The sequence below is a fragment of the Bufo bufo genome, chromosome 1 (assembly GCF_905171765.1).
Source record: "Bufo bufo chromosome 1, aBufBuf1.1, whole genome shotgun sequence".
Lineage (NCBI taxonomy): Eukaryota > Metazoa > Chordata > Amphibia > Anura > Bufonidae > Bufo > Bufo bufo.
The window spans coordinates 720752469-720778364 of record NC_053389.1 but is presented as its reverse complement, the minus strand read 5'-3'; the positions used below and the strand labels follow the sequence as shown (position 1 = coordinate 720778364).

Below are 25896 nucleotides of genomic sequence, written 5' to 3'. Positions count from 1 at the left end.
AACTAATATTTAGCTGTATAACCTCTGTTTCTGAGAACTGCTGTACATCTGTGTTGCATGGAGTCAACCAACTTCCAGCCCGGGATGATTGGACTACATTCCACAGTTCTTCTCTATTTCTTGGTTTTGCATCAGAGACTGCATTTTTTTTATGTCGCCCCACAAGTTTTCTATTGGATTAAGATCTGGGGATTGGGCTGGCCGCTCCATAACGTCAATCTTGTTGGTCTGGAACCAAGATGTTGCACGTTTACTGGTGTGTTTGGGGTCGTTGTCTTGTTGGAACACCCATTTCAAGGGCATTTCCTCTTCAGCATAAGGCAGCATGACCTCTTCAAGTATTCTGATGTATTCAAACTGATCCATGATCCCTGGTATGCGATAAATAGGGCCAACACCGTAGTATGAGAAACATCCCCATATCATGATGCTTGCCCCACCATGCTTCACTGTCTTCACATTGTACTGTGGCTTGAATTCAGTGTTTGGGGGTCGTCTGACAAACGGTCTCCGGCCACTAGACCCAAAAAGAACAATCTTACTTTCTTTAGTCCAAAAAATATTGCACCATTTCTCTTTAGGCCAGTCAATGTGCTCTTTGGTAATTGTAACCTCTTCAACACATGTCTTTTTTTCAACAGTGCGACTTTGCGGGGGCTTCTTGCAGATAGCTTGGCTTCACATAGGCGTCTTCTAATTGTAACAGTTCTCACAGGTAACTTTAGACCTTCTTTGATCTTCCTGGAGCTGATTGTTGGCTGAGTCCTTGCCATTTTGGCTATTCTTCTATCCATTCGAATGGCAGTTTTTCGCTTTCTTCCACGTCTTTCAGGTTTTAGTTGCCATTTTAAAGCATTTGTGATCATTTTAGTTGAGCAGCCTATCATTTTCTGCACTTCTTTATATGTTTTCCCCTCTCCGATCAACTCAAGGTACGCTGTTCTTCTGAACAATGTCTGGAACAACCCATTTTCCTCAGAATTTCAGAGAGATATGCACTGTAACAAGCATGTACATTTGCTGCCTTCCTTCCTTAATTAAGGGCAATAATTGCCACCTGTTTTTCAAAGAATGAATGACCTCACTAATTGAACTCCACACTGCTATTATTTTGAACATGCCCCTGTCAATAAGTGATTGAATTACAGAGAATCAGCAGCATGCATGGCATAACTGTTGGGTCTGTTGGATTTCTATTACACTACTACACCTGCTAGTAAATTATTTGCCATGTATAAATATAATTTCTACCAAAAACAGTGATTGATCAGGTTAGGGATGTGTGACTGCTATTATTTTGAACACAACTGTAGCCCTTTCTACATAGACACGGTTGTGTGCATGAAGCTTTAGTTTTAAGTTACATTCCCCTTCAAACTTCTCCTTTAAGACTAAACCATTATTTATTCGGGGACATGATTTGTGGCTTTGTTATGGACACCAGTTATGGTTAGGTTTTATTTTTCCAGTACAGTTTACAAAATTAGCTCTATTCTTAGAAGCTGGATTTATCATGAGACATGCTCCCCTGTGACAATGCCCTTTTCTATTGTAACAGCGGCTGCTGTGTGCCGCTGTTCCCCTGCTTACTGCCGCGGTTCCAGGTGCCGTGTTCAGCGGTGATCTGCGGCCAGTGCTTCTCATTCACCGCTGCACTCCTGGGATCTATCTGTGTAGATACTGTTGTTCTGGGATCCGCTCCACAGTTTCCTCTCAGCCCTGACCATGGCATGCTTGCTGCTTGTTCCTCCAGCACTTCCTTAAGGGCCGGCGCGTGTCACTTCCTGGACTTTATGGGTTAGGTCATGTGACCTCCCTGACCAATCCTAGCCCTCCTGCTCATATATAAGTGGCTCAGCCCCTTCCCAGATGCCTCAGTGTCAAGGTCCTTGTGTCCTGCAAAGCTTCCTGATTTCCGCTTGTGTTCCTGACTCAGACCTGAATTCCTGGACTCTGCTTTCTGTTAGATCCCTGCCTGCTTGCCTTGACTCTCCTGTTGCCTGACCTGTACCTGTGCCGTCTGCACTGACCTTTTGCCTGTCTGACTACGCCTCTGCCTCGTCCTTGGGTCCTGCACCTCTGGTACCTTTCTCAGGTACCTCCTGATCCGCCTGGACCAGCTGCCTCGTGTGCCTATCCTCCTCAAGAGGTAGTGACCTGGTGTTCTCCTCGGGAAAGTCTATCACCACCATCAGGGGTACTGTGAAGATCGAGGGGTTCACTTAGACAACGCCCTTAGAAGAGGTAGGACACGTGGCACAGTGGGTTCACTGCAGCTGGTTCATGACACCTATGGTGTAGAATGCAATAGATCAAGGACAAGGTTGGCACGTGTTAAGCTACCCATTTAGTAAAGCCAAGTGTGCATGTTCTGTAACCATGCTTCAGCCTCTGTCATTGATGCAACTGTATTCACATATGAGAAAAATTGCTTTTTGTGCATGTTCAGGTGTAATCTGTTATGAAGCAGTATCTTTCTACTGAAGTTTCAAGTACAGCCTGACTTTCCATGAGTAGCAGTCAGACCAGCCTGGTGGTTAAATGGAAGGCTTACATCCTAAAGGGTCATAAAGAGAGAAAGTACAATAAATTAGGAGAATTGGCACAGGTCATCCATCGGCTCCATATTGTTGAAAATCGTTCTCTGGTATCATTTAGAGTAGCATTAAGTTTCTCATATAATGAGATCCTGTAGTCCCTGTGGATAACTGCCGAGATAGAAAGTGAAGGGGGCCTCCACCTCCAAAAGGTGCTGACAAGGGGATATCTCTCCCAAACACCTCAAATAATCTTCTCCGGATATTGATCCAGAATCGTCTAACATTTGTACAGGTCCACCATATATGTAAAGTATTACCAATTTCCTGGCAACCCCTAAAACATAAAAGAGAATCCACTGGATAAATAAGGTGCAGTCTAGAAGGCATCTGGGAGTCCCAGGCTATGAGCTGTGCGCTACGATTGGCCAGCGCTGCAGCAAGGGACAACCCTAATACAAAAACTCTGCCCCGTACAACAGAGGGAGCTGCAGACACCGGAGCCTATACCGGGAGAACGGAGCGGCGCCCAGACATACTAGTAAGTGCAGGGGGACCCCTGGGCGCCGCTCTGCCCACTGATATAGTTAGTTTTTAAACTAGTGAAAGGTCCTCTTTAAGCTGTGACTATTACCTATTGTGAATATTTAACATTTTGTTATCTATCTACATACACAGTAGAGTTACATTATTCTGACCACCAGCTAATATCCAGAGTATCCGCCGTGTGCAGTACGGACAGCAGCTAGACAGGATGGGAATGACTCAATAAGGTCCTGGTAGGTTGTCAAAGGTATCTTTTTTTTTGTAAATTATCTTTTTATTGAGAAGAGATAAGAATGTACAAACAATAATAAAAGCAATAATTAAAGAGTAGAAGCATAAAAACACACGGTCTGTAAAACAGCATGGATACAAAACAAATATGGTAAACGGCGCTTACAAGCTTCTGATCTCGTAACATGCATATAAGTACTAGTATCACAGGTAAATGTTTTGCATATGTATGAGAGTGAGAAGGAGCACTACTGTGAAACGTAATTTATAGTAGTGACCAAGTAAGTGGTCATGAAAGACAGGAGAGAAGAGGATAAGGGGGTAGTCATAGGAAGTGAGGTGGGGTTGGCAGTGGGGTAGGTAGAGTCTATTGCTAGAGATATGATGAGTTGAGGAAGGAGGAACCTATGTAGCAGCTGATACAGCGGACGGGGTCTGTTGTGGCTTGATCATATCCTAACCAGGGCGCGAGACCCATGGTGGGGCACGGCAAATGCCTATGTGGTTGCAGGTCTCTCACGATTTCGGCTGGGTCGGCAGGCAGATAAGCATTAGTGGTACTTAAGACCATAATTATATGTTATTTAAGGGCCGAAGCCTCTATATGGGTTCCAAATCTTCAGGAATTTTGATCGGGTATGGGTCTCCCAGTGTGCTAGTTCCTCAAAGTGGAATAATTGGTCTACCTTGTCTACCCAGGCCGACAAAGTGGGTGTGAAGCTGCTCTTCCATAAATACGGTATGAGTACCGGGCAGCCATGATGAGCATAGTAGGTAAGTTATAGTTGGTAGGGGTGAAGTTTGCATTTGGACACCAAAGTAATACCAGTTTGGGGTTCAAGGTGAGGGTTGTAGGGCAAATGCTGTTTATTACCTTCTCCACTTCTGACCAAAATGGTTGGATGTGTGGACAAGTCCACCAGATATGAGATAGGGACCCTATTCTGCCGCAACACCTCCAACATGAATCAGGTATATCAGCATTCAACCTATGAAGGAATTTGGGGGTTTTGTACCACCTAGTCAGTGACTTGTACGGGTTCTCGTGTATCTTAATCCACCTATTAAACTCATGGGAATGAGACAAAATGAAAGCCTTTTCAGGGTCTGAAAGTGTTATCCCAAGTTCTGTCTCCCAAGCCGCTAGAAAGTATACCTAGGTGGTACCGCAGATCTGAGCGATTTATAAGAAAGAGATAATAGGCGTTTGGAAAGTTGCTCTACAGAGATTAGCTTTTCTGGCCAGGTGGGTGTGGCAGTGTGAGCTTTCTCATGTCCCTGCAAAAGTCGAGAAGATGTAAAAATGGTGCTGTTAATATTCTGGGTAAGTTTAATACTTTGTCCCAATCCAATGAGCCATCGGTAAGGGAGATCTCCTTCTCAGAGACATTAGCTAGCATTGACCATACTCCAGAGGGCTCCTGAACCTGAGGGTGGATATAGGCTTGTAGTAAAGCTAGATGAGTATTGGAGAGTGGAAATCTAAGCTCATGCGATTTGAAGAGTGTGGACTATATTATCAGGGTCCCTTTCATCAGGGGGGATTGAGTTAAAACGCTGGGTGAGACCTGTCGTATCCCCCGTAGGACAAGTTTCTCCGCCGGGGTCAGGAGATATTGTTCAACATCCGAGCAAAGTTCGGGGGAGTAGGTTGTGAGTAGTATGCCCCTAGTCACTTGCACTGCCTAGTAGTATATGTGCAGGTCGGGTAGCCCAAAGCCCCCAAATCTTTTCTCTCTAGTAAGAATTGAATATGCAATTCTAGGAGGTCTACCTGTCACAGCCAGACAGCTGAGAAGCGCTCACAGGAGCTTCTCCGATCCTCCTCCTTGAATTTCTTTGTTTTGGTTTAGTTTGTCATCTCGTTAGTCTATCTCAGCTGTCATGCAGTTAGACTGATCGCTACCCTTTAAGTTCCTCCCCATAATGCAGTAGTGTGCGGCTGATACAACTTCCTGGAGTGTGTGTGCATGCAGTTCCCAGTTCCCAGTTCCCAGTTCCCTGTTCCCTGTTCCCAGTCGTCAGTCGTCATTCGTTTGCAAGATAAGTGCTGTTTATGTATTTATGATTTTGTCTTTTCTGGATCCAGGTGACCCTGACTCCCTCCGTGTCAGTGTAGGGAGCCGGTGGTCGTGTCCCTTCACTATTGTAGGGTCTTCAGGTAATAGATAGCCGAGGAACGTGGATATGCGGCCATCCACCTTTGGGGTGTTCGCATAGGCTGAGCAGTGAGGGAGAGCGGCAGGTCTATTGCAGGGGTCTCCCTTTGTTCCTTAGTTGTGGATCCAGAGAGACATTGTTTATATGGTATTGTCTTGTTTCCTGTACACCATCCGTGACACTACCACACCAGAGGAAGGAGGAAAATAGCCTGCGGATGTCAGCGTAATAGGTAAGTGGAAGCCAAATAGGGATTGATTTAATTAGGTAAAGGAACTTAGGGACTATGTATGTCTTAAGGAAGTTCTTTTTTCCAATCCAGGAGATAAATGGGATTTTTACAGATCTAAGTTGAGTACGTACAGGTATAATTGAGAGCCAATAGCTTGGCTGGATTTGCTGAAATATGGATCCCCAGATATTGTATACTTTTCAACGTCCAAGTAAAGGGGGTTGACCTTTTGAAATGTTGTATAATCGTTGACAAGAGATGTTTAATGCTTCTGATTTACTATAGTTGATTTTGAAGTTGGATATAAAACCAAAGTCTTTGAAGATGGACAGTAGCGTAAGGAAGGATACTTGAGTCAAAATGAGCAGGTCATCGGCAAATGCCGCCATCAGGTATGTATGTGGGTCAATAGTAATCCCTTTAATGAGTGGGTCTTGTCTAAGCCACTGTAGGATAGTCTCCATGACGATTACAAATAGTGCCGGGGATAATGGGCAACCCTGACGGGTGCCATTAAGTATTTAAAATAAAGGATATAGTGTCCCATTGATTTTGATCCTGGCAGAGAGGGCTGTATACAGAGTGAGTATTGCATTGAGAAATTGGCGGGGTATACTGAAGCTTGATAGGGTTGCGGTCATGTAATGCCAATAGGGCTGAAACGGTTACTCAATTGAATTGAGTAATTCGACACAAAATAAATCATCAATGCAAATTTTTTGCATTGAGGATTCGTTTGTGTCATGTGACGGAGCGGGAGTAAAGCGCTTGCTATTACTTACCACTCCGTGGTCACCCGCCGGCCGGTATCGCGCTGCACTGGATCCTGACACATGGTCAGGTCATAGTGCACATAAGCGCGCACACTATGACCCAATGCTGTGTAACGTCAGGATCCAGTGCAGCGCGCGGAGAAGAAAAGGAAGAAGCAGTGGGGGACATGGAGGGGCTGGGGCTGATCTGATGGCACTGGGGGAGTGGGGGACATGGCAATGGATGGCATGGAGGGGCTGATGGCACTGGGGGAGTGGAGCTGAAGGCACTGGGGTGGAAGAGAGCTGAAGGCACTGGGGGAATGTAGCTGATGGCACTGGGGTGGGGGAGCTGATGGCACTGGGGGGATAGTGGAGCTGATGGCACTGGGGGAACTGATGCACTTGGGCTGATCTCACAGGGAGGAACGAAGGGTGTTGGGGACTGATGGCAGGGGGTCTGATGAGTTTTTATAAAGGAAAACTGTCTATTAATTCATTTTTTCTTATAAGAATACTCGATTACTAAAATAATTGTTTACTGCAGCCCTAAATGCCAACTAACCCTGTCAAACGCTTTTTCCGCATCCATACTCAGCAATGTAAGAGGAGTATTGAAGCGTTTTGCCCATGAGATCAGGCGAATTAAGCAAATGGTGTTTTTCTTGCCCTGTCTGCCAGAAACAAAGCCAACCTGTTCACGACCAATAATGTTTGGTAACACCTTTTAGAGGCGATGGGCCAAGATCTTTGCCCACCATTTGACGTCTGCGTTGAGCAGCGATATCAGACGGGAGCTCTCGCAATCTAGTGGGTCCTTTTTCTCTTTATGGATAACAGTAGCATGTGCTTCCAATACCTGAGCTGGTAGTTTGTTTCCAAGAAAAAGTGAGTTGCACAGGGTCTGGAAGTGAGGGATTAAGGTATCACGGAAAGTTTTGTAGTATTGAATTGGAAGACCGTCTGGTCCAGGACTCTTCCTCAAAGGGATAGAGGAGAGAACCTGGCAAAGTTCTGTTTCAGTGATAGGGGCCAATAGTTGAGCAGAGTCAGTCTGGGAGAGAGTGGGTAGTTGTAGGAGGGGAAGGTTTCTGTGGCTGAAGCGACTGTGGTTGGAGAGGATGTGTATGGGGAAGGGAGGTTATAAAGGGCTGCGTAAAACTGATGGAATGTTTTTGCAATGTCTGGGGTGGATTTATGTAGAAGACTGTTAGCGTCTCTGATAGTTGGAATAAAGGAGTCAGACTGCTGCTTCTTCGTCCACGCGGACATAAGTTTATTGCCTCTGTCTCCATGAGCATAAGCTTTAAATTTAGCCCTAAGTAGGATCTTTGCCGAGTTGACATTAAGCATGTTTTTTTAACTCAGTGCTGAGGTAAGTTCTTGGGCTGTGGCCTCAGCAATGGTCTTTTTGTGCGAAATTTCTAGCTTGGAGATTTAGGACGATAGGGAATTGATCGCGACAGAGCGTTTGTTTTTTAAGTCTGGAGCCTAGGGCTAGGAGTTTCCCCCGGATCACTGATTTATGGGATTCCCATATATTGGGTGGAGATGGGGATAGTTGAAGAAATGGAAAGGAATGATAAGGTGCACAATGAATGGCTAAGGCTACTTTTACACTAGCGTTTTGTGCGGATCTATCATGGATGGATCCGTTCAGATAATACAACCGTCTGTATCCGTTCAGAACGGATCCGTTTGTATTATCTTTAACATAGCCAAGACGGATCCGTCTTAAACACTATTGAAAGTCAATGGAGGACGGATGCGTTTTCTATTGTGCCAGATTGTGTCAGTAAAAATGGATCCGTCCCCATTGACTTACATTGTGTGCCATTGGCTCAGTTTCATCAGACGGACACCAAAACGCTGCAAGCAGCGTTTTGGTGTCCATCTCCAAAGCAGAATGGAGACCAAACTGATGCATTCTGAGCCGATCCTTTTCTAATCAGAATGCATTAGGGCAAAAACTGATCCGTTTTGGACCGATTGTCAGAGCCCTGAACGGATCTCACAAACGGAAAGCCAAAACGTGAGTGTGAAAGTAGACTTAGAGCCATAAGGCTAATAAAAATGAGTACTCTACCGACCACCTGGTCAACAAGAGGTATCTCATATCCCTAGTGAGGAGAAGTATCCTCCCAGGTGGAGGGCCTCGTATAGTACCCAAGGGCCAGTTGTAAGCCATCGGGGAAAAGAAACCAGAATGGATTCTCAACTGGCTAAAACCCTGATATGAAATGAACACATCGAACAGGTTAAAAACAAGAAAAGAAAAACAACATAAAAGGAACTATATAATAGTCCTTCTGACATTTTCATGTAGAGAGTGTGTAAACGGTAGGTCCTGAGTCTCTAAAGTTTCCAAGGTGGGTCCAAGCCTAGGTCGCCATGTCTTGTCAGGTTGATGTGGGCCCAGTGGTGTGCATGCATGAAGAAAGTAAATCCTTCAGCATATGGGGCAGCAGTTCCCATAAAAAAAAAAACTGCTCCCATAGGAAAAGGGCTGATGTTGAGGGCCACTTGTATGCACAGTATACAAGCCTCGGCCACTGTGCAGTCTCCACCCTAAAATGACTGGTTAGAGGAAAAGTAAAACAGAGAACAAGAAAACAGAAAGGGATGGAGATTGTCATTGCCACGTACTGGGCCTATAAGCGGGTGGGTAACCGCCTGAGAAGCTCAGACAAAGAGCAGTAACAAGCAAGTCAACATAACTCACTTAGGTCTTGAATTTAGAGGGGTTGCCACGTCTGGCTTTCTCTGTTTTCCCTGGAGAGACAAGGTGCCATGTTTCAGGGTGTGGTGGAGATGGAAGTGGGTCTCCCTGATCTGCAGGCATCCATGATGGTAGATCTATAGGTGTGATACCAAGTGGCTCCCAGGCTGTTCTTAGGTCTTGGGGGGCCAGACCGAATGGGTACAACCAGTGGAACGGGGTAGCAGACGCTTTCAGCGCTTCTAAGAGAGGGCGCAGCATTCTGCATTTTGCCAGTGTGGAAGCTGCCAGGTCCTGAAAAATCAAAATGTCGGCTTCTTCATACCAGAGCTGACTGGTTTCTCTGCTACTCTTCAAGAGCGCTGCGGTGTCCACGTAGCTGAGCAGCCCACAAATAACATCTCATGGTGGCTCATTCGGTGTGGGTTTTGGGCGCAGTGCTCTGTGGATCCTCTCTATAACAATTGAGGCAGCTCTGTCGGTCCCCAGCAGTGAGGTCGAAAGATCTCCCTCGCAATTTTAGGCAGCGCCTCTGGCGCTACCGATTCAGGTAGACCGCGGATTCATAGGTTCCATTTGCGGCTGCGATTTTCCTGATCCTCCAGCCGGAGGAAGGCATCATTCAGCAGGTCTTTATGCGCCTGAAGGGCATTTCTTGTTTTTTCCCAAAATGACAGAATAGCTTCCTGAGTGTTCTCTAGGGCCACAACTCTGTGCCCCAAGTGGCGCAGGTCTTCCTTAATGTCTGATAAGTCTCTCTTTAGGGGTGTAAGCGTGGACTCCACAACATCTTGGAGTATTGCTTTAGAGATCAGTGGGTCTATTCAAGAGGTTCTCCTGTCTAGGCATCTGACACGCTGCCAGTTTCGGAAAGGTCGTCCGCGTCAGAGTGGTGCGCTCTACCCGGTGCCATCTTGGGGAAGTTTTTTTTTTTTAATATCTCCATATCTGGCTGCCTTGTCCGAGCAGGAGTGGTTTCCACAGGATCTCTGAGCTTCTCCCTACCGTTTTTCCCCATTTTAGATCAGGAGTGCTGATAAGTGGGTTAGAAGGCCAGTTCTTATAGGGAGCTCAAACAGATGCAGCCATCCAGCACTGCGGTCCGGCTCCGCCCCGCCCCTGTCACAGGTATCTGGAGCCATGTTGACTGCAGCGCATTCCACAGCTACTGGAGGGTGCGTGGTGGAGGATCCATAGAGCACACATGATGATCAAGGTGATCGCACAAATGCACAGTTGGGTTTAGGTTTGGGGAATAAGAGGACCAGGGTAGTATTTGGAAGTCTTGGTCATGCTCTTCCAACCAATGTCAGATTTTGCTAACCGTGTGACATGTCTCATTGTCTTCCTGGAAGATCCTATGTGCCCCAGTGAAGACCATCAGCATGTGTGGGTGTTTGTGATCTGCAAGGATGGTTTCACACCCAAATCAGTTGAGAGTGCCTTCCACATGGATAATTGGGCCTAGAGAATACCATGAAAACAATGACCAGACCATAACGATGCCACCAACAGCTTGTGTTCTTCCAGTAATGGTTGTTTGTTCTCTGATGTTTCTCTCCTGACACACCAACGTCCATCCGTTTGATGAAGCAGAAAACGTGACTCATCAGATAAGGCAATCCTTTGCCAATCTGCAGAGGTCCAATTCTGATACTGACACGAAAATTTAAACATTTTCAGGTCTGGTTTGAGGCTCCATACGCAGTAGGGTTGTCTGAACTGTTGTTTTAGACACATCTGTTAGCCTCCTGGTGCATTTTAGCATTGACCTGCTCCACTGAAGTGTATCGGTCCCCCTCACACACCTTCATAGCTGACATTTACCTCTCACATTAAAGGGGTTGTCCGGGTTCAGTGCTGAACCCGGACATACCCTTTTTTTTACCCAGACAGCCCCCCTGAGGCTACCATCGGAGCATCTCATGCTCCGATGCGCTCCCGTGCCCTGCGCTAAATCACGCAGGGCACGAGCTTTTTTGTTTTCAATAACACACTGCTGGGCGGTAACTTCCGCCCGGCAGTGTGTTAGGTGTCGTCACCGGCTCTGAGGGGCGGGCTTTAACTCTGCCCTAGCCGTTTTACTGGCTAGGGCAGAGCTAAATCCCGCCCATCAGTGCCGGTGACGTCACCGGGGTTCCTGTCAGCCCCATGGAGAGCCCCGGTACGTCACCGGAACTCCTAAAAATGCCTTTGCCCTGTGCAATTTAGCGCAGGGCAAAGGAGAGCATCGGAGCATGAACTTCTCCGATGCTCATGTCTGGTGGGCTGCCGGGGTGAAAATGGAGGGATGTCCGGGTTCAGCTCTGAACCCGGACAACCCCTTTAATGGTGTGTGGTGCTCTGCAGTTTCCACGTCGCTTATTCACAATGCTGCCATTTGTCCTGTCACGATACACTTTCACCACAGCAAAGAACAGTTTAAAAACTGCACCGTTTCAGAAATACTGCCACCCTTGCCTGAAAGCCAATACATTCCATTTTGTAACTCTTTTAAATCACCCCTTTTACCCATGACAGCAACGAGGGATGTGTGTGCAGACAGCCTATCACACACCTTATATACCCACCGAGCCAGCTCACCACACCTTATATACCCACCGAGCCAGCTCGCCACACCTTATATACCCACCAAGCCAGTTTACCACACCTTATATACCCACCAAGCCAGCTAGCCACATGTGAATTCCTTCATGAGCTATGCGCTCCCAACATTGAAAGTAGGAGGTGGTCATAATAATGTGACTCAACTGTATGTAGATGTTATTTGTAATACTGCCTGTGATGGTAGGAATACAAATGGTATAACTTAGCAAATATAGTGACGTGGAAAACTTAAAACATAAAAACTTGATTTAACATGGGACATTTTCAACACATTCCATTTAAAAGGGTTTTCCAAGACTTTACTACTGATGACCTATCCTCTGGATAGGCCATCAGTATCTGATCGGTGTGGTCCGACATCCGCGCTCCCCGATGATCAGCTGTTTGAGAAGACCCTACCGCTCCTGTAAGTGCCGCAACCTTCTCTCAGCTCACCAAGCACAGCGCCGTGCATTGTATAGTGGCTGTGCTTGGTATTACAGCTCAGACCCATTCACTTCAGTGAGGCAGAGCTGCTCCTTGGCCATGTAACTGATTAGCGGGATGTCACATGGCCTACGGAAAGCTGCAAGAAGGCAGCAGCACTGATGACCTATCCAGGTGAAAACCCCTTTAAGTTGTATGCAGTAAGGTGGAATTGGTGGCCTGCCCATACACGTAAGATTTGTGGATTAGACATCAATGTACTATAACATGTATGAGGGCACTTCAAGAGCTGATGGCAAATATATGGAAGGGTTGACCTTGTTGGGCTTCAGCAGGACTGCTGTCAGTTTTTCTCTCTCCCGTGCTACAAAAACATACGGTACATGTTTGGCGGAGACTGTTGTGCAGTTTTATAAGAAAATTGGTTGTTTGGCTGTCAGCTGTCTTATGTGTTGGCAAGCTACTCTAATTTTTCAGAGGTTTTGACAGCACTTGCTATTGATAGAGTCCTATCAACTGCAGAAGGAAATTTAGGATGTGCTGCAGATTTTGAAATCCACTATATGTTATTTGTGCCAGATTTTCAGCAGCTGGTTCTACCCTTTCCAGTAGGCGAACTAGTGTGATTTTAGTTGGGGATTTTCACCTATAAATATGGTGCTACTGTCACTACTAATCCTTGGGAGCGAACATATTAGAAGATTGTCTGTGGATCTTGTTGAAGTTTTAGGCTCTGCTAAATAATCTAATATCTTCATTGTGGCATATCACTTCAGCCCCAACACCCTCATAAATGTCTGTTGGCCCAATGAGCATGTTGTTTCAGTACTGGAAGGGAGAAAAGCAGCTGCCTGACGCCTTTGTGTCTGCTTATCTTGAGCCAGATTTTTGTGGCACCACCAGGCATTTACTACACACATTAGATTGGTGGCAGATGCTATAAAAATTGGCAAGTTCTACTACTGCCTCGTTGTATCAACCTAACCTAAGCACTTAAGTGCTCACTCCTTAGGAGCCATATTGCCATAAAAACCTGCACTGAAGATCCATGGAAGATGAGGTCTCATCTCATACACTTTCCTCCTCCCATGAGAACCAAAGAAACTGGAGTGGTCTTTATGTGTGAGTATATATAATTTTTGATTTTGGGGGCATGCTGCCACTCTCCTCAACGTTTCACCCTAGGCACTGGACCTCTAGTGCCTAGTGTAAAAAATTCAGGCCTGATATCAAAGTGATGTGTTCCATGTACTTGGACTTTGAACTATCCGGTTACAAAATACATTACCTGTTTGGGCAAGTGGCGTACAATAAGAATCCTGATAGTTTCAGAGTTTTAAGGTGGCAAACAAAAGACCAGACTAGTATAGTGTTTGTCTACTGAGTGCTTGTAACACATACTATATAATCACATTCAACATGTATAGCACAGTGGTCCCTCAAGATACAATATTAATTGGTTCCAGGAGGACCATTGTATGTTGAAACCATTGTAAGTTGAGTAATCGGTTCCAAAGCCCCAAAATGTCATCCAAGATAAGAGAAAATGAAGATTTAAGAAAAATAAGCAGATAACTAAGGCAGATAAAACAAGTCCTTACATATAATAGTCAGAAATAGCTAATAACTAGCAACTAAGGCCTCATGCACACGACGGTTCCGTTTTTTGCGGGCCGCAAATTGCGGATCCACAAAACACGGAAGCCGCCTGTGTGCCTTCCGCAATTTGCGGAACGGAACAGACGGCCAATTGTGGAAATGCCTATTCTTGTTCGCAGAACGGACAAGAATAGGACATGTTATATATTTTTTGCGGGGCTACGTACGTAATGGAGCAACGGATGCGGACAGCACACTGAGTGCTGTCCGCATCTTTTGCGGCCCCATTGAAGTGAATGGGTCCGCACCCGAGCCACAAAAACTGTGGCTCGGATGCGGACCAGAACAACGGTCGTGTGCATGAGGCCTTATCCAGCTATTTTACCAGAGAAGTGGCCTTGATTGGTTGGATCTGAATCTGAGACATTGTATGTTGAGTCTAGTTTCAACTTATAAACTAGGGTAAAGGACGGCTCTTCCCTGGCTCAAGATGGCAAGGTGCACCAAACAGATGTTGTACCCCGATCACCAAGAGAAAATTGTAATATAGAAAAGAATGGGCACTCTTATAACTGGACCGCAGAGTTCGCAAAGTGACTGATTTAATAATAGCGGTATATAGATTGGTACAGATAATTATATATTGTCACTACACTGCGTGCAGAATTATTAGGCAAATGAGTATTTTGACCACATCATCCTCTTTATGCATGTTGTCTTACTCCAAGCTGTATAGGCTCGAAAGCCTACTACCAATTAAGCATATTAGGTGATGTGCATCTCTGTAATGAGAAGGGGTGTGGTCTAATGACATCAACACCCTATATTAGGTGTGCATAATTATTAGGCAACTTCCTTTCCTTTGGCAAAATGGGTCAAAAGAAGGACTTGACAGGCTCAGAAAAGTCAAAAATAGTGAGATATCTTGCAGAGGGATGCAGCACTCTTAAAATTGCAAAGCTTCTGAAGCGTGATCATCGAACAATCAAGCGTTTCATTCAAAATAGTCAACAGGGTCGCAAGAAGCGTGTGGAAAAACCAAGGCGCAAAATAACTGCCCATGAACTGAGAAAAGTCAAGCGTGCAGCTGCCAAGATGCCACTTGCCACCAGTTTGGCCATATTTCAGAGCTGCAACATCACTGGAGTGCCCAAAAGCACAAGGTGTGCAATACTCAGAGACATGGCCAAGGTAAGAAAGGCTGAAAGACGACCACCACTGAACAAGACACACAAGCTGAAACGTCAAGACTGGGCCAAGAAATATCTCAAGACTGATTTTTCTAAGGTTTTCTGGACTGATGAAATGAGAGTGAGTCTTGATGGGCCAGATGGATGGGCCCGTGGCTGGATTGGTAAAGGGCAGAGAGCTCCAGTCCGACTCAGACGCCAGCAAGGTGGAGGTGGAGTACTGGTTTGGGCTGGTATCATCAAAGATGAGCTTGTGGGGCCTTTTCGGGTTGAGGATGGAGTCAAGCTCAACTCCCAGTCCTACTGCCAGTTTCTGGAAGACACCTTCTTCAAGCAGTGGTACAGGAAGAAGTCTGCATCCTTCAAGAAAAACATGATTTTCATGCAGGACAATGCTCCATCACACGCGTCCAAGTACTCCACAGCGTGGCTGGCAAGAAAGGGTATAAAAGAAGAAAATCTAAGGACATGGCCTCCTTGTTCACCTGATCTGAACCCCATTGAGAACCTGTGGTCCATCATCAAATGTGAGATTTACAAGGAGGGAAAACAGTACACCTCTCTGAACAGTGTCTGGGAGGCTGTGGTTGCTGCTGCACGCAATGTTGATGGTGAACAGATCAAAACACTGACAGAATCCATGGATGGCAGGCTTTTGAGTGTCCTTGCAAAGAAAGGTGGCTATATTGGTCACTGATTTGTTTTTGTTTTGTTTTTTGAATGTCAGAAATGTATATTTGTGAATGTTGAGATGTTATATTGGTTTCACTGGTAAAAATAAATAATTGAAATGGGTATATATTTGTTTTTTGTTAAGTTGCCTAATAATTATGCACAGTAATAGTCACCTGCACACACAGATATCCCCCTAAAAATAGCTAAAACTAAAAACAAACTAAAAAACTACTTCCAAAAATATTCAGCTTTGATATTAATGAGTTTTTTGGGTTCATTGAGAACATGGTTGTTGTTCAATCATAAAATTAATCCTCAAAATACAACTTGCCTAATAATTCTGCACTCCCTGTATAAACAGATTAGAACTAAATAATATACCCTAAACAGAACTAGGTCTCTAAAAATACGTTAAAATGGTTGATAAAACATTAATTGATAAAATACTGTTCAATCTAATATCAGTCCACTGAGGAAGAAGGTGGATAACCTTCGAAACGCGTCTGGCGTGGAGGAATTGGACCTGACAAAAACCGGCTAATCTGCAATTACAACAGCTTGCTATTATTTGCTGTAATAAGAAAGCGCTTTAAAGAAAAAGGAACCGCGGCCCTTCTGGATACAGCCTAGCGATCTACAGGTGAAACAGATCCATCTGTGCTGCCAGAGAGAGGTGGAACACCTATACTAATTAAAGAAGCCCAGTGTGAATCTGCGGTGTGATAGAGCATCGCTCTCACCTACAGCCGGACCTGTAAAACCGCAAGACCAGGCTGCATAGTAACTTCATTTAGCAGTAAGACAGCCTTGATATACGCTGCCAAAAGGTAAGCTTACCCTGAACTTACACTACGTGGGACGCCACGGTGTGAACAGCAAGACTAAATGTGAGTAGCAAACCAACACTGCTGTAACTGCATTGATCGTCGCTCAATTTTACCGCATTTATACCGCATTGGTGCTATTGAATCTATAATTTAGTGGATAGCAACTGTCCATTATTGAGCATACTCCCAGGAATTGTGTGGATTGCAACATTTTAATATAAGGTCAACTCCCAGGAGATTTGCTATACTATAGCAGAAAGACTGAGTATCAACAATATAACAAATCAGTGAGACGGACTGTCCACTAGTATTGCCGACCTAGCTCTATTGATATTGAATATTCCAAGGACTTGAGCACTGTTATATTTATATTTATATTTCACTTAAATTTGCACGTGCACTTTCCAGCAGTATCAGAAGCCAAAGACCGTTTCATGATACTATTTTCTACATTTTTTATTGCATTGATTACTGTTTTTTGCATCACTCTTTTTATTTACCATTCTGTTTAGCACCCATGTATGACCACTATTGATTTATTCATTTTGTATTATCTTCAACACTTCTGCACTTTGGATTTTGTATTCTACGGATATTCATTAGGTATCAGTCATGCTGTAGCTAATTGATCACAACCAGTCTGTCGGTGTATCTGCAGCCTGAATAGACTTGTTTCAGACTTCAGATACCATCTACTCTTGGCCGGGAAACCAGACTTTGCAGCCTATTATCTACCAGCCATACCAGTGGACTGATATTAGATTGAACAGTATTTTATCAATTAATGTTTTATCAACCATTTTAACGTATTTTTAGAGACCTAGTTCTGTTTAGGGTATATTATTTCGTTTTAATCTGTTTATAGTGACAATATATAATTATATGTACCAATCTATATACCGCTATTATTAAATCAGTGTCACTTTACAAACTCTGCGGTCCAGTTATAAGAGTGCCCATTCTTTTCTATATTACTAGTTTCAACTTATGATGGCCCAGGAAAGACCATTGTATGTTGAAAATATTGTATCCGGAGGCTATTGTATCTTGAGGGACCCCTGTATTGTAAAGATGGGATGGGAGGTGGTAATCTGAGCATTCAGGAAAGACACGCAAATAGTGTTTCAGCTAAAAACAAGGCAGATTCTGCTAATTTACATGTTCTTCCCATATGTCATGTTTATGTAAATGAGTTTACATGACAAAACAGTATAGAAAGGTTACTGAATATAAATGTTAGGACCATTAGAAAACAGAAATTTTTTTATGCGGCCCTAAGCAGTGAGAGAAGAGTTAGCTGGCATAATTTTTTTAAAAAATTTTTTTTGTTACTCTACTGATAATGATCTAGGTTCGCAGGTCCCCCAAGCCATCCAACTCAAATTAAAGGGTTTCTGTCACCCCGCAAACTCATTATTTTTTTTTTGGATAGTTAGATTCTTCATAGTGCGATATAGGAGAATATAATGCTCTTACTTACTTTCATGCGGCCGATTCTTTATAAAACGAACTTTTATAATATGTAAATGAGGGCTCTACCAGCAAGTAGGGCGTCTACTTGCTGGTAGCTGCTGCAGAAATAGACAGGGCTAGCCGGGATCTCCTCCTCCGGCCGGCCCTGTCAGTAATTCAAAAATCGCACGCTTCTGGTCATTCGGCGCAGGCGCTCTGAGATGAGGAGGCTCGTATCCTCTGCACTCCCTCAGTGCGCCTGCGCCGATGACATCACCGAAAGAGAAGACGTCATCGGCGCAGGCGCACTGAGGGAGTGCTGAGGAGTGACGCGAGGCGCGCGATTTTTGAATTACTGACAGGGCCAGCCGGAGGAGGAGATCACGGCTGGCCCTGTCAATCAACACGGCGAGGGGGCGGATTTCTGCAGCAGCTACCAGCAAGTAGACGCCCTACTTGCTGGTAGAGCCCTCATTTACATATTATAAAAGTTTGTTTTATAAAGAATCGGCCGCATGAAAGTAAGTAAGAGCATTATATTCTGCTATATCGCACTATGAAGAATCTAACTATCCAAAAAAAAAAAAAGAGTTTTTGCGGGGGTGACAGAAACCCTTTAAGCAACTTTGAGGCTTACTGGCTCTCAGTCAGATGAGAGCTGGTCTTGAACGTCTCATTGCATGCAAGGCTGCTATTGTAAGGTATGCTGACTGTACCTGTCTCATGGATAGGTTGTTGGTTTGCACATACCCGGCTTTTGGCACATATCCTTTGTGTAATAGTTTGTTATACATTATAGGTAATGAAATTGTGCGTGCAATATGTGCATAATACATTGCCGATTTTTGCAATTCCGAATTTTTTAATTTGTGAATTTATGGCAAATATTCAGCTAAAAATTAGCGAAATATTGTGAATTTGAATATTGCCTATGCCGCTCATCACTAGTAATATCTTCAGTGCCGTAGATGCATGCCAGAAATTGTACAGATCCATTTTACTTTTATAGTTGCACTACATTTGAAAAGAAAACAAGCACACTGGCTTTCAACCTTTATTCTCAGCATTAGTTACAGAACATTCTTTATAATAAATGTCCACGGTCTTTTTAGAAGGTTAATTATTTTAATATTTCACTTTGCATAGGAAGTGATGATTAGCAATAAATAAAAGGCCAACCAGCTAGAGTCAGGTCCGTCGGATTTAAAGTGCTCTGCTGGAGGTGAGAAACATGGGCTAACTAGCGTGAGAATGTGCGAAAGGTGAGTAGTAAAGGATGTGGTTCCATGGGAAATACTACAGGATAAGAGAGAATGAGCATGGTAGAAGGTTGAGGGAGAAGCCCCCTAGTGCTTTATTTCTTATATCTGAAATAATCTTTATGGCTTTATGGTCTTGTAAAAACCCCTGCTTTAAGGAGGAGGTACCCTCCATCGTCATTGGTTGCATAAATAAATATATTTCTCGAATCTTGCCCCAAGGCTGGTAAGAGAAGATTGAAAGAAGTTAATACATTATGAGACCTCCAGATTCCTCCTGCTCCCCTTGTTCTTGATTGTGTCTTGGTTGAATATAGTTATTGGGAGTAATCCATCTAGATTGGTTGTGGTCGACTAAGATGGAGGAATTAGTTCCATTTGGTTATATGCAGGAACCCTGCTGGATAAATGGATAATCTGTGCAATTAGTGCAGTTGGATACCCAGTCCTTTACATGCCATTGTAGGGCTAGTTAATCTATATGCAGAAACTTCCCAAGCTCTTATATATGGAGAAGTTGTCTGTTTCTCGTATAATTTATGATCTCTTTAGTGATGATGAGTGTGGCTAGCTTTCCTTGGGACTATTCCTCAGGTTTCTAAGTTCCAGTTCCAGTTGTCGGATGTGGAGGTCTCTCTGGGCAAGCTGTTCCTTCAGACGTCGGATCTCGTCCTGCTGTCGATAGAACATGCGCAGCAACTGCAGGGCACAGGTAGGTGAGCAGGTGAAAAGCACAAGTAGTAACATACATGCCATACAACGTGTGCAGTGTTTAGAGCAGAAGTCTGTGGGTGACCGTCATTAGCCGTGCATTTGATAGGGTTTTGTGAAGATAGTAGGAGGCTAGAGAGAATTCCCCCCTCACAATATAACAAGGATTCCATCATTTAAAGGATAAAAAAAAAAAAAAAAAAAAAATATGGCTGTTTTTGTCACTCTGCTTTTTCAAACTCCTGAGTGGCAAATCTGCCTTAAAGTGTAACTATCATTTTTTTTTATTTGTGTAATGTGTAGGGGCAGTGATACTGACCATTTTTGTAGTATGCTTTTATTACTGAAATCGTATATTTCTATTATAAAAATAGCTGTAAAGTGGCCCATTTTGAGCCTTAGCAACGCTCCTCTGTCTTCTGTTTGCATAACTGTGGAGACCTGCTTAACACTGACTGTTATTTAAACAGAAGACAGAGGAGCGTTGCTACGGCTCAAAATGGGCCACTTTACAGCTATTTTTATAATAGAAATATACGATTTCAGTGATAAAAGTATTCTAAAAGAATGACAGTTACACTTTAAGAATCTGCAGCAGTGCAACCCCAGGTGTCATTCCTTTACAACTGGGGGGGTGGTGTCCTTTAAATTCCAAAATGATATTATATGAAAAGTAGAAGGTAATAATCACTCACTTCATTTTCAGTCCGAGGTGGCACATTTTCTAGTAGATCGATGCCATTTACTACTAAACTCTTCTTGTCCCTCACTGGTGCTTTGAATGCAGCGTTGGGCTCCTTTCTGTACCCCTCTTTGAGACTCATCAGAACAGGATCTATTGAAAGAGGTTTGATTACTCTTGGATAACTTTAATATACAGTATGTTATCTGTATTGCTAGTGTACACACTGTTGATATGCTGAGTACCAAATTTACAATCCTTTGTGAGCCAGTTTATTATTTTTTTGCATGCCGTGCAAATGTATTCTTGGCTGCCCATACATTATTTATGCACATAATCTTGTTCCTATTGATTGTGATTGGATGTAACGTGATAGCCCAAGCTTGGTTTGGTTTGGCCCATATTTTCACAGTTCATGGAGAGTGCACAGAAAGGAAATATGGGTTGCCTGCCACTAATATATAGGTTCACTGATTATATTGAAGGCGTGCTTATACGTGTAAATCCTAGCACATTCTTATTCCTATATTAAACTGGAGGAACACTTTTATGGATATAACAGTGGGGACTATGTGCAGCAGTTAAAAAACAGGAGGCCCATTTATAGCACCATTCACAATTCATATTCATTCAGGCATCTATGTAATGTATGATATCATCAAGTTGTTTGAGCAAATGATCATTTGCAAGACCCTTTATTCTGTAGTGGCAGGGACCTCTTTCAGCAGGGTAATGAATCCTGCCCCAGTGCAGAAAACCTGTTCAGGAATGGTTTGAGGAACATGACAAATAGTACAAGGTGATGACTTGGCCTCCAGATTTTCCAGCTCTCAATCTGATCACACATTTGTGGGACATATGACAAAAACAAGTCCAATTCACAGAAGCCTCAATTCTCAACTTGCAGAACTTCAAGGATTTGCTGCCAGATACCACAAGACACCTTCAGAGGTCTTGTGGAGTCCATGACTTGATGGGTCAGAGCTGTATGCAATATTAGGCAGGTGGCTTTATGTTATGGTGATTGGTGTATGTAATTATATCATGCTTTACCAACCCCTGCATCAAGTTTCTTTGAGGGTGATATGAGAATAAGAGTTCCACAGAGGTGGAAACAATTGTTTGGCACCCCCTTAATAAATTTGAGAATCACTGTTGTTAGCTAAAGGTTAACCTTTGGTGGATCTTCTCTTGTATATGAAAGAATGCACAATTACATAACGTGTGCATTCTAATCTAATTGTTCCTTTTACCAGTGTGAGCTGTCATAATGTACTTACGAAAAAATTAGAAAATTACTCATCATACACTACACCATATCTTAACCTCTTCACGCCCGATGACGTACATGTACGTCATCGGTCCAGTCTTTAAACATGGCGCCCGATAAATAAACATCATGGGCATTGCCGCGTGCAAAAATGCCCATACTATTAAAATATAACAAAATTAAGGGCTTACGGAAAAAAAAAACAGCCATTTTTTGTCACTTCAACTACCCAATAATTTTTTTAATAAAAAGTGATCAAAAAGTCGTACACACTTCAAATTGGAATCAGTGAAAAAAAACTGATCGTCCTGCAAAAAATGAGCCCTCACATAGCCCCATACACATAACTACAAAAAAGTTATAGGGGTTAGAATATGGTTATAAAATGTTATTTTTTTTTCTTTAAAGGTTTTAATTTTTTATTAAAACGCAAGAAAAATTATACAAGTGTGGTATCGTTAGAACCGTACTGACCTGGAGAATGAAGATAACAGGTCAATTTTACCGCATAGTGTACAGTGTACAGTGTAATAAAAAATAAATTGTGTTTTTTCCCAATTCTACCCCATTTGGAATTTTTTTTCCCGCTTCCCACTACATAGAATGCAACCATAAATGGCGCCATTAGAAAGTACAACTTGGTCCCTCAAAAAATAAGGCCCTCATAAGGTTATGTGAACGGAAAAATAACTATGGGAAGGTGGGAATAAAAAACGAAAACGTAAAATGAAAAATGGCTCGGTCCTGAAAAGGTTAAACTTGCTTCAATGATGTATCTTCCTTTTAAACACGTTACGCACAGCCCATCAATGATGTGCCAACTCCATCGCTAGCTCTAATTGACTTGCACCATGTTCACCTCTGTTCATGCCGCTTAGCCACTCTTTAGGACTTAGTGCAGGTTCCATTCCTGGTGTCATAGGATAAATGTCCTCCTGGTAAGTTTCTGACTATAAAAAAAGAAATCATTATTTTAACATATGACAATTTTCTAGATTAGTGTGTTTGGAGCACAACTGCATGTATGCATACAAGCTCACCCGTCTTGGAACTATCATAGATATTGGTTCTATTAGGTTCTTCATAGTGATGAGCTTGTAAAAGCGGAATACCTCACATGCGGACACATCTAATCCATGTTTTGGCATCACCCCTATGAAAGAAAGATCCTAGTATGATGTTTTCAAAGAGAATTATACAGGTAGGTATAACACTCATTATCTCACTTTCTTCACAATACCTTACACTATTGCTCATTGTGAAAAGTTTTATAATAACCACTTAAAGGGAACCTGTCACATAGAACATGGTGTCTGAGCTGCAGGCAGCAGGTTATAGAGCAGGAGGAGCTGAGCAGATTGATATATAGTTTTATGGGGAAAGATTCTGTAAAACTTGTATTTCATTCAATTAAATTCCTGCTCATTCTGGGCTTTGAAGTCCAGGAGGCGGTCCTATCAGTGATTGACAGACTTCCCTCTATGACTGTGCATACACAGATAGCTGTCAATCACTGATAGGACCGCCTCTGGACTTCAAAGCCCAGAATGAGTAGGAATTTAAATGAATGAAATACAAGTTTTACTGAATATTTTCCCATAAAACTATATATCAATTTGCTCAGCTCCTCCCGCTCTATAACATATTGCCTGTAGATTAATTCACATTTTGATAGTGACAGGTTCACTAAGCTGGCCATACACAGAGATGAGCAGAAAGCTATCTTTTTGTAGTCAATGGGAAATGGGAGAAAGCTGCTGACAGACTCCTGGAAATGGCTTCTTTCTCTGCTAACAGAAGGATCAGGTGTTGCAGTCCAACACCCTTATCTCCCTCGAAAGCCATTGGAGGAGAGTTGGGAGACCACCGTACACATTAGATGATCAGCCAAACTCACCAGCTTTTAGACTCCCTTCCCATATTACTGTTTTGTGTCTCACCAAGGCCTTTCTGAGGCGCAGCAGAACGGAACTCCATGAGGTATGTCAGGAATGGTTTTTCCACTGTTATTTCATAATACCGTATGTTCCCGTCTCCCTTACATAAAAATAAAGGCAATCGTAAATACTTTGAGGTCACCAGAAATAAAGCAGATGATGTTCAGAAGCTAAGGGAATAAAGTTAGTCTATGAAACCAAGTATGGGTGACAATGATGTAAAATTGTGTCAGCGAGACATGTAGAATGTTTGAGAAGTGATGTGAGAACTAGGTAGGGAATGTGTGTAGGTAGCATCGGAGAAGATAACTAAGATGGCAGCTTACCTTTCCAGCCAGATACAGCATGTGTGTGTCCACATCATAAAAGGGAAAGAGCAGTCCAGAAAGCCCATCTATCTCCTCCTCAACCAATAGCATTGACAGGTCCTCCTGCATACAGATGTCACAGTTTTGTTCCAATAGGCAAGGCTAACTGTACACATGAGCGTTGTAGACACAGAAATGCTGTAAGATTCAATAAGTCAGAGTGGTGGTCGGCGGAGAGCCGGAATGGAGCTCTTTCTCCCAAATAAAGCCACCGGTAAGCAGACTACCTGTCCTACTGTTTACATCATGTAACTCAGTAATGGACCAAAGAATAGGATTTTTGTGCTAGTGCTTCTTTATGCTGGCAGTACACATACGTTTTGGATTGTCCACCATACAAATTGATCCAAAACAGACTAAGGCTGGATTCACACCACTGCTATTAATTACCATTCTTCTGCTCCTTTATAGGAGTATCACAACAAAAAATAATGGAAGTGCTGGATTTGGCACATAGCTGACCCCAAAAGAGCCAAACAGATCCCACTGACTATAATGGGGTTCAACTGGTTTCCGTTTGGGAATCTGCTTTATTGGCAAAGAGAAAAGTCCTGCGTGCATGAAGGACCTCTCACCACTGGTTTTGATGGAGTCTATGATGGAGGCAATGAACACAGATGTGAACAAACCCTTAACTGGGAGATAGCAAAATGCACTTGTACAAAGTGGCAAGTGAACGGCTAACTTTTCAGTAGATGTTGACCATAGCAATGGGTTGTAGGCATCATGTTTTAAGGCAACGACCACATTGTGAATCATGTGGAATATCTACAACATCATAAGTGTATGGGAATCTCTCATGGAGGATGCAGGTGTTGTTGTAGCCCAGTTTTGCTCACCTGGTCCCACAATGCTAGCTGCCGGGTGTTCCACCTGGAGACGCCTGTTGTTAGCAGACGTTTCATGTCTCCCAGGAACACAACACGTGTCATCCTGTGGTTTTTACAGCTTGCTGCCTGTTGAAAGAGTAAGAGAATGAAGATTGTTATATGAAGGATACCATTTAGTACACTATGACTGGAGGTGTAACCCCTTAGTGACCACACACATTTTTTAGCATCTAAAAATGTTTTGTTTTTCAATCAATGTTCCTGTATGATGGCTTAATTTTGCAGGACAAGTTATAGTTTTTAATGCACCCTTTTCGGTACATATAATCATTGATTAATCAATTGCATAATGTTAATGGAGGATAATTTCTTCCTGAATCCAAATCTGACAATCGGAATAAATCCCTGGATCCACATCCCATCTCCACTATAGCCGCTTGAAATGTTTCCAAGCACAGATCTTATATTGCAGCTGTACAGTAGTGATGAAATATGGCCTAAGGTCGCTTTCATGCAGTCAGTATTTGTAAGCAAGAACCAGGAATGAAACTACAGAGAAAAACCATGATTGAAAGATTTGCAGATCTTCCATGTGTTAGAACCACATCTGGTTTTGGCAAACAGATACTGATCAAAAATATTGGCCAGGTGAAAGTCAGCTAGGGCTTAAAGAGATTGTCCGGGCTTTTTAATATTGATAACCTATCCTTAGGATAGGTCATTAATATCAGATCGGCAGGGATCCGACACCCAGCACCCCCGCCGATCAGCTGTTTGAGTATGGGACAGCAGCAGCGGGCAGGAAGAGATAAGGGAGACAGCATGTGCACACAGCCTGCGCCGTCTACCAGTACAGCTGATCGGCAGGAGTGCCGGGTGTCGGACC

General features: G+C 43.4%; 1 protein-coding gene across 2 annotated transcripts in view; it reads right to left on the bottom strand.

Annotated features, from left to right (window-relative positions):
- Positions 1–19000: 19000 nt before the first annotated feature.
- Positions 19001–25896, bottom strand: part of CORO2B (coronin 2B) — a 63613-nt gene continuing 56717 nt past the window's right edge. For both annotated transcript variants that reach the window (XM_040414330.1, XM_040414331.1), the window contains exons 6-12: positions 25020–25136; positions 24139–24243; positions 23816–23912; positions 22916–23028; positions 22735–22825; positions 20619–20758; positions 19001–19911 (exon numbers count right to left, since the gene is read on the bottom strand). In XM_040414330.1, coding sequence (XP_040270264.1) covers positions 19780–19911; positions 20619–20758; positions 22735–22825; positions 22916–23028; positions 23816–23912; positions 24139–24243; positions 25020–25136 — 795 coding nt within the window. In that variant the 3' untranslated portion in view covers positions 19001–19779. The remainder of the gene's footprint in view (positions 19912–20618; positions 20759–22734; positions 22826–22915; positions 23029–23815; positions 23913–24138; positions 24244–25019; positions 25137–25896) is intronic.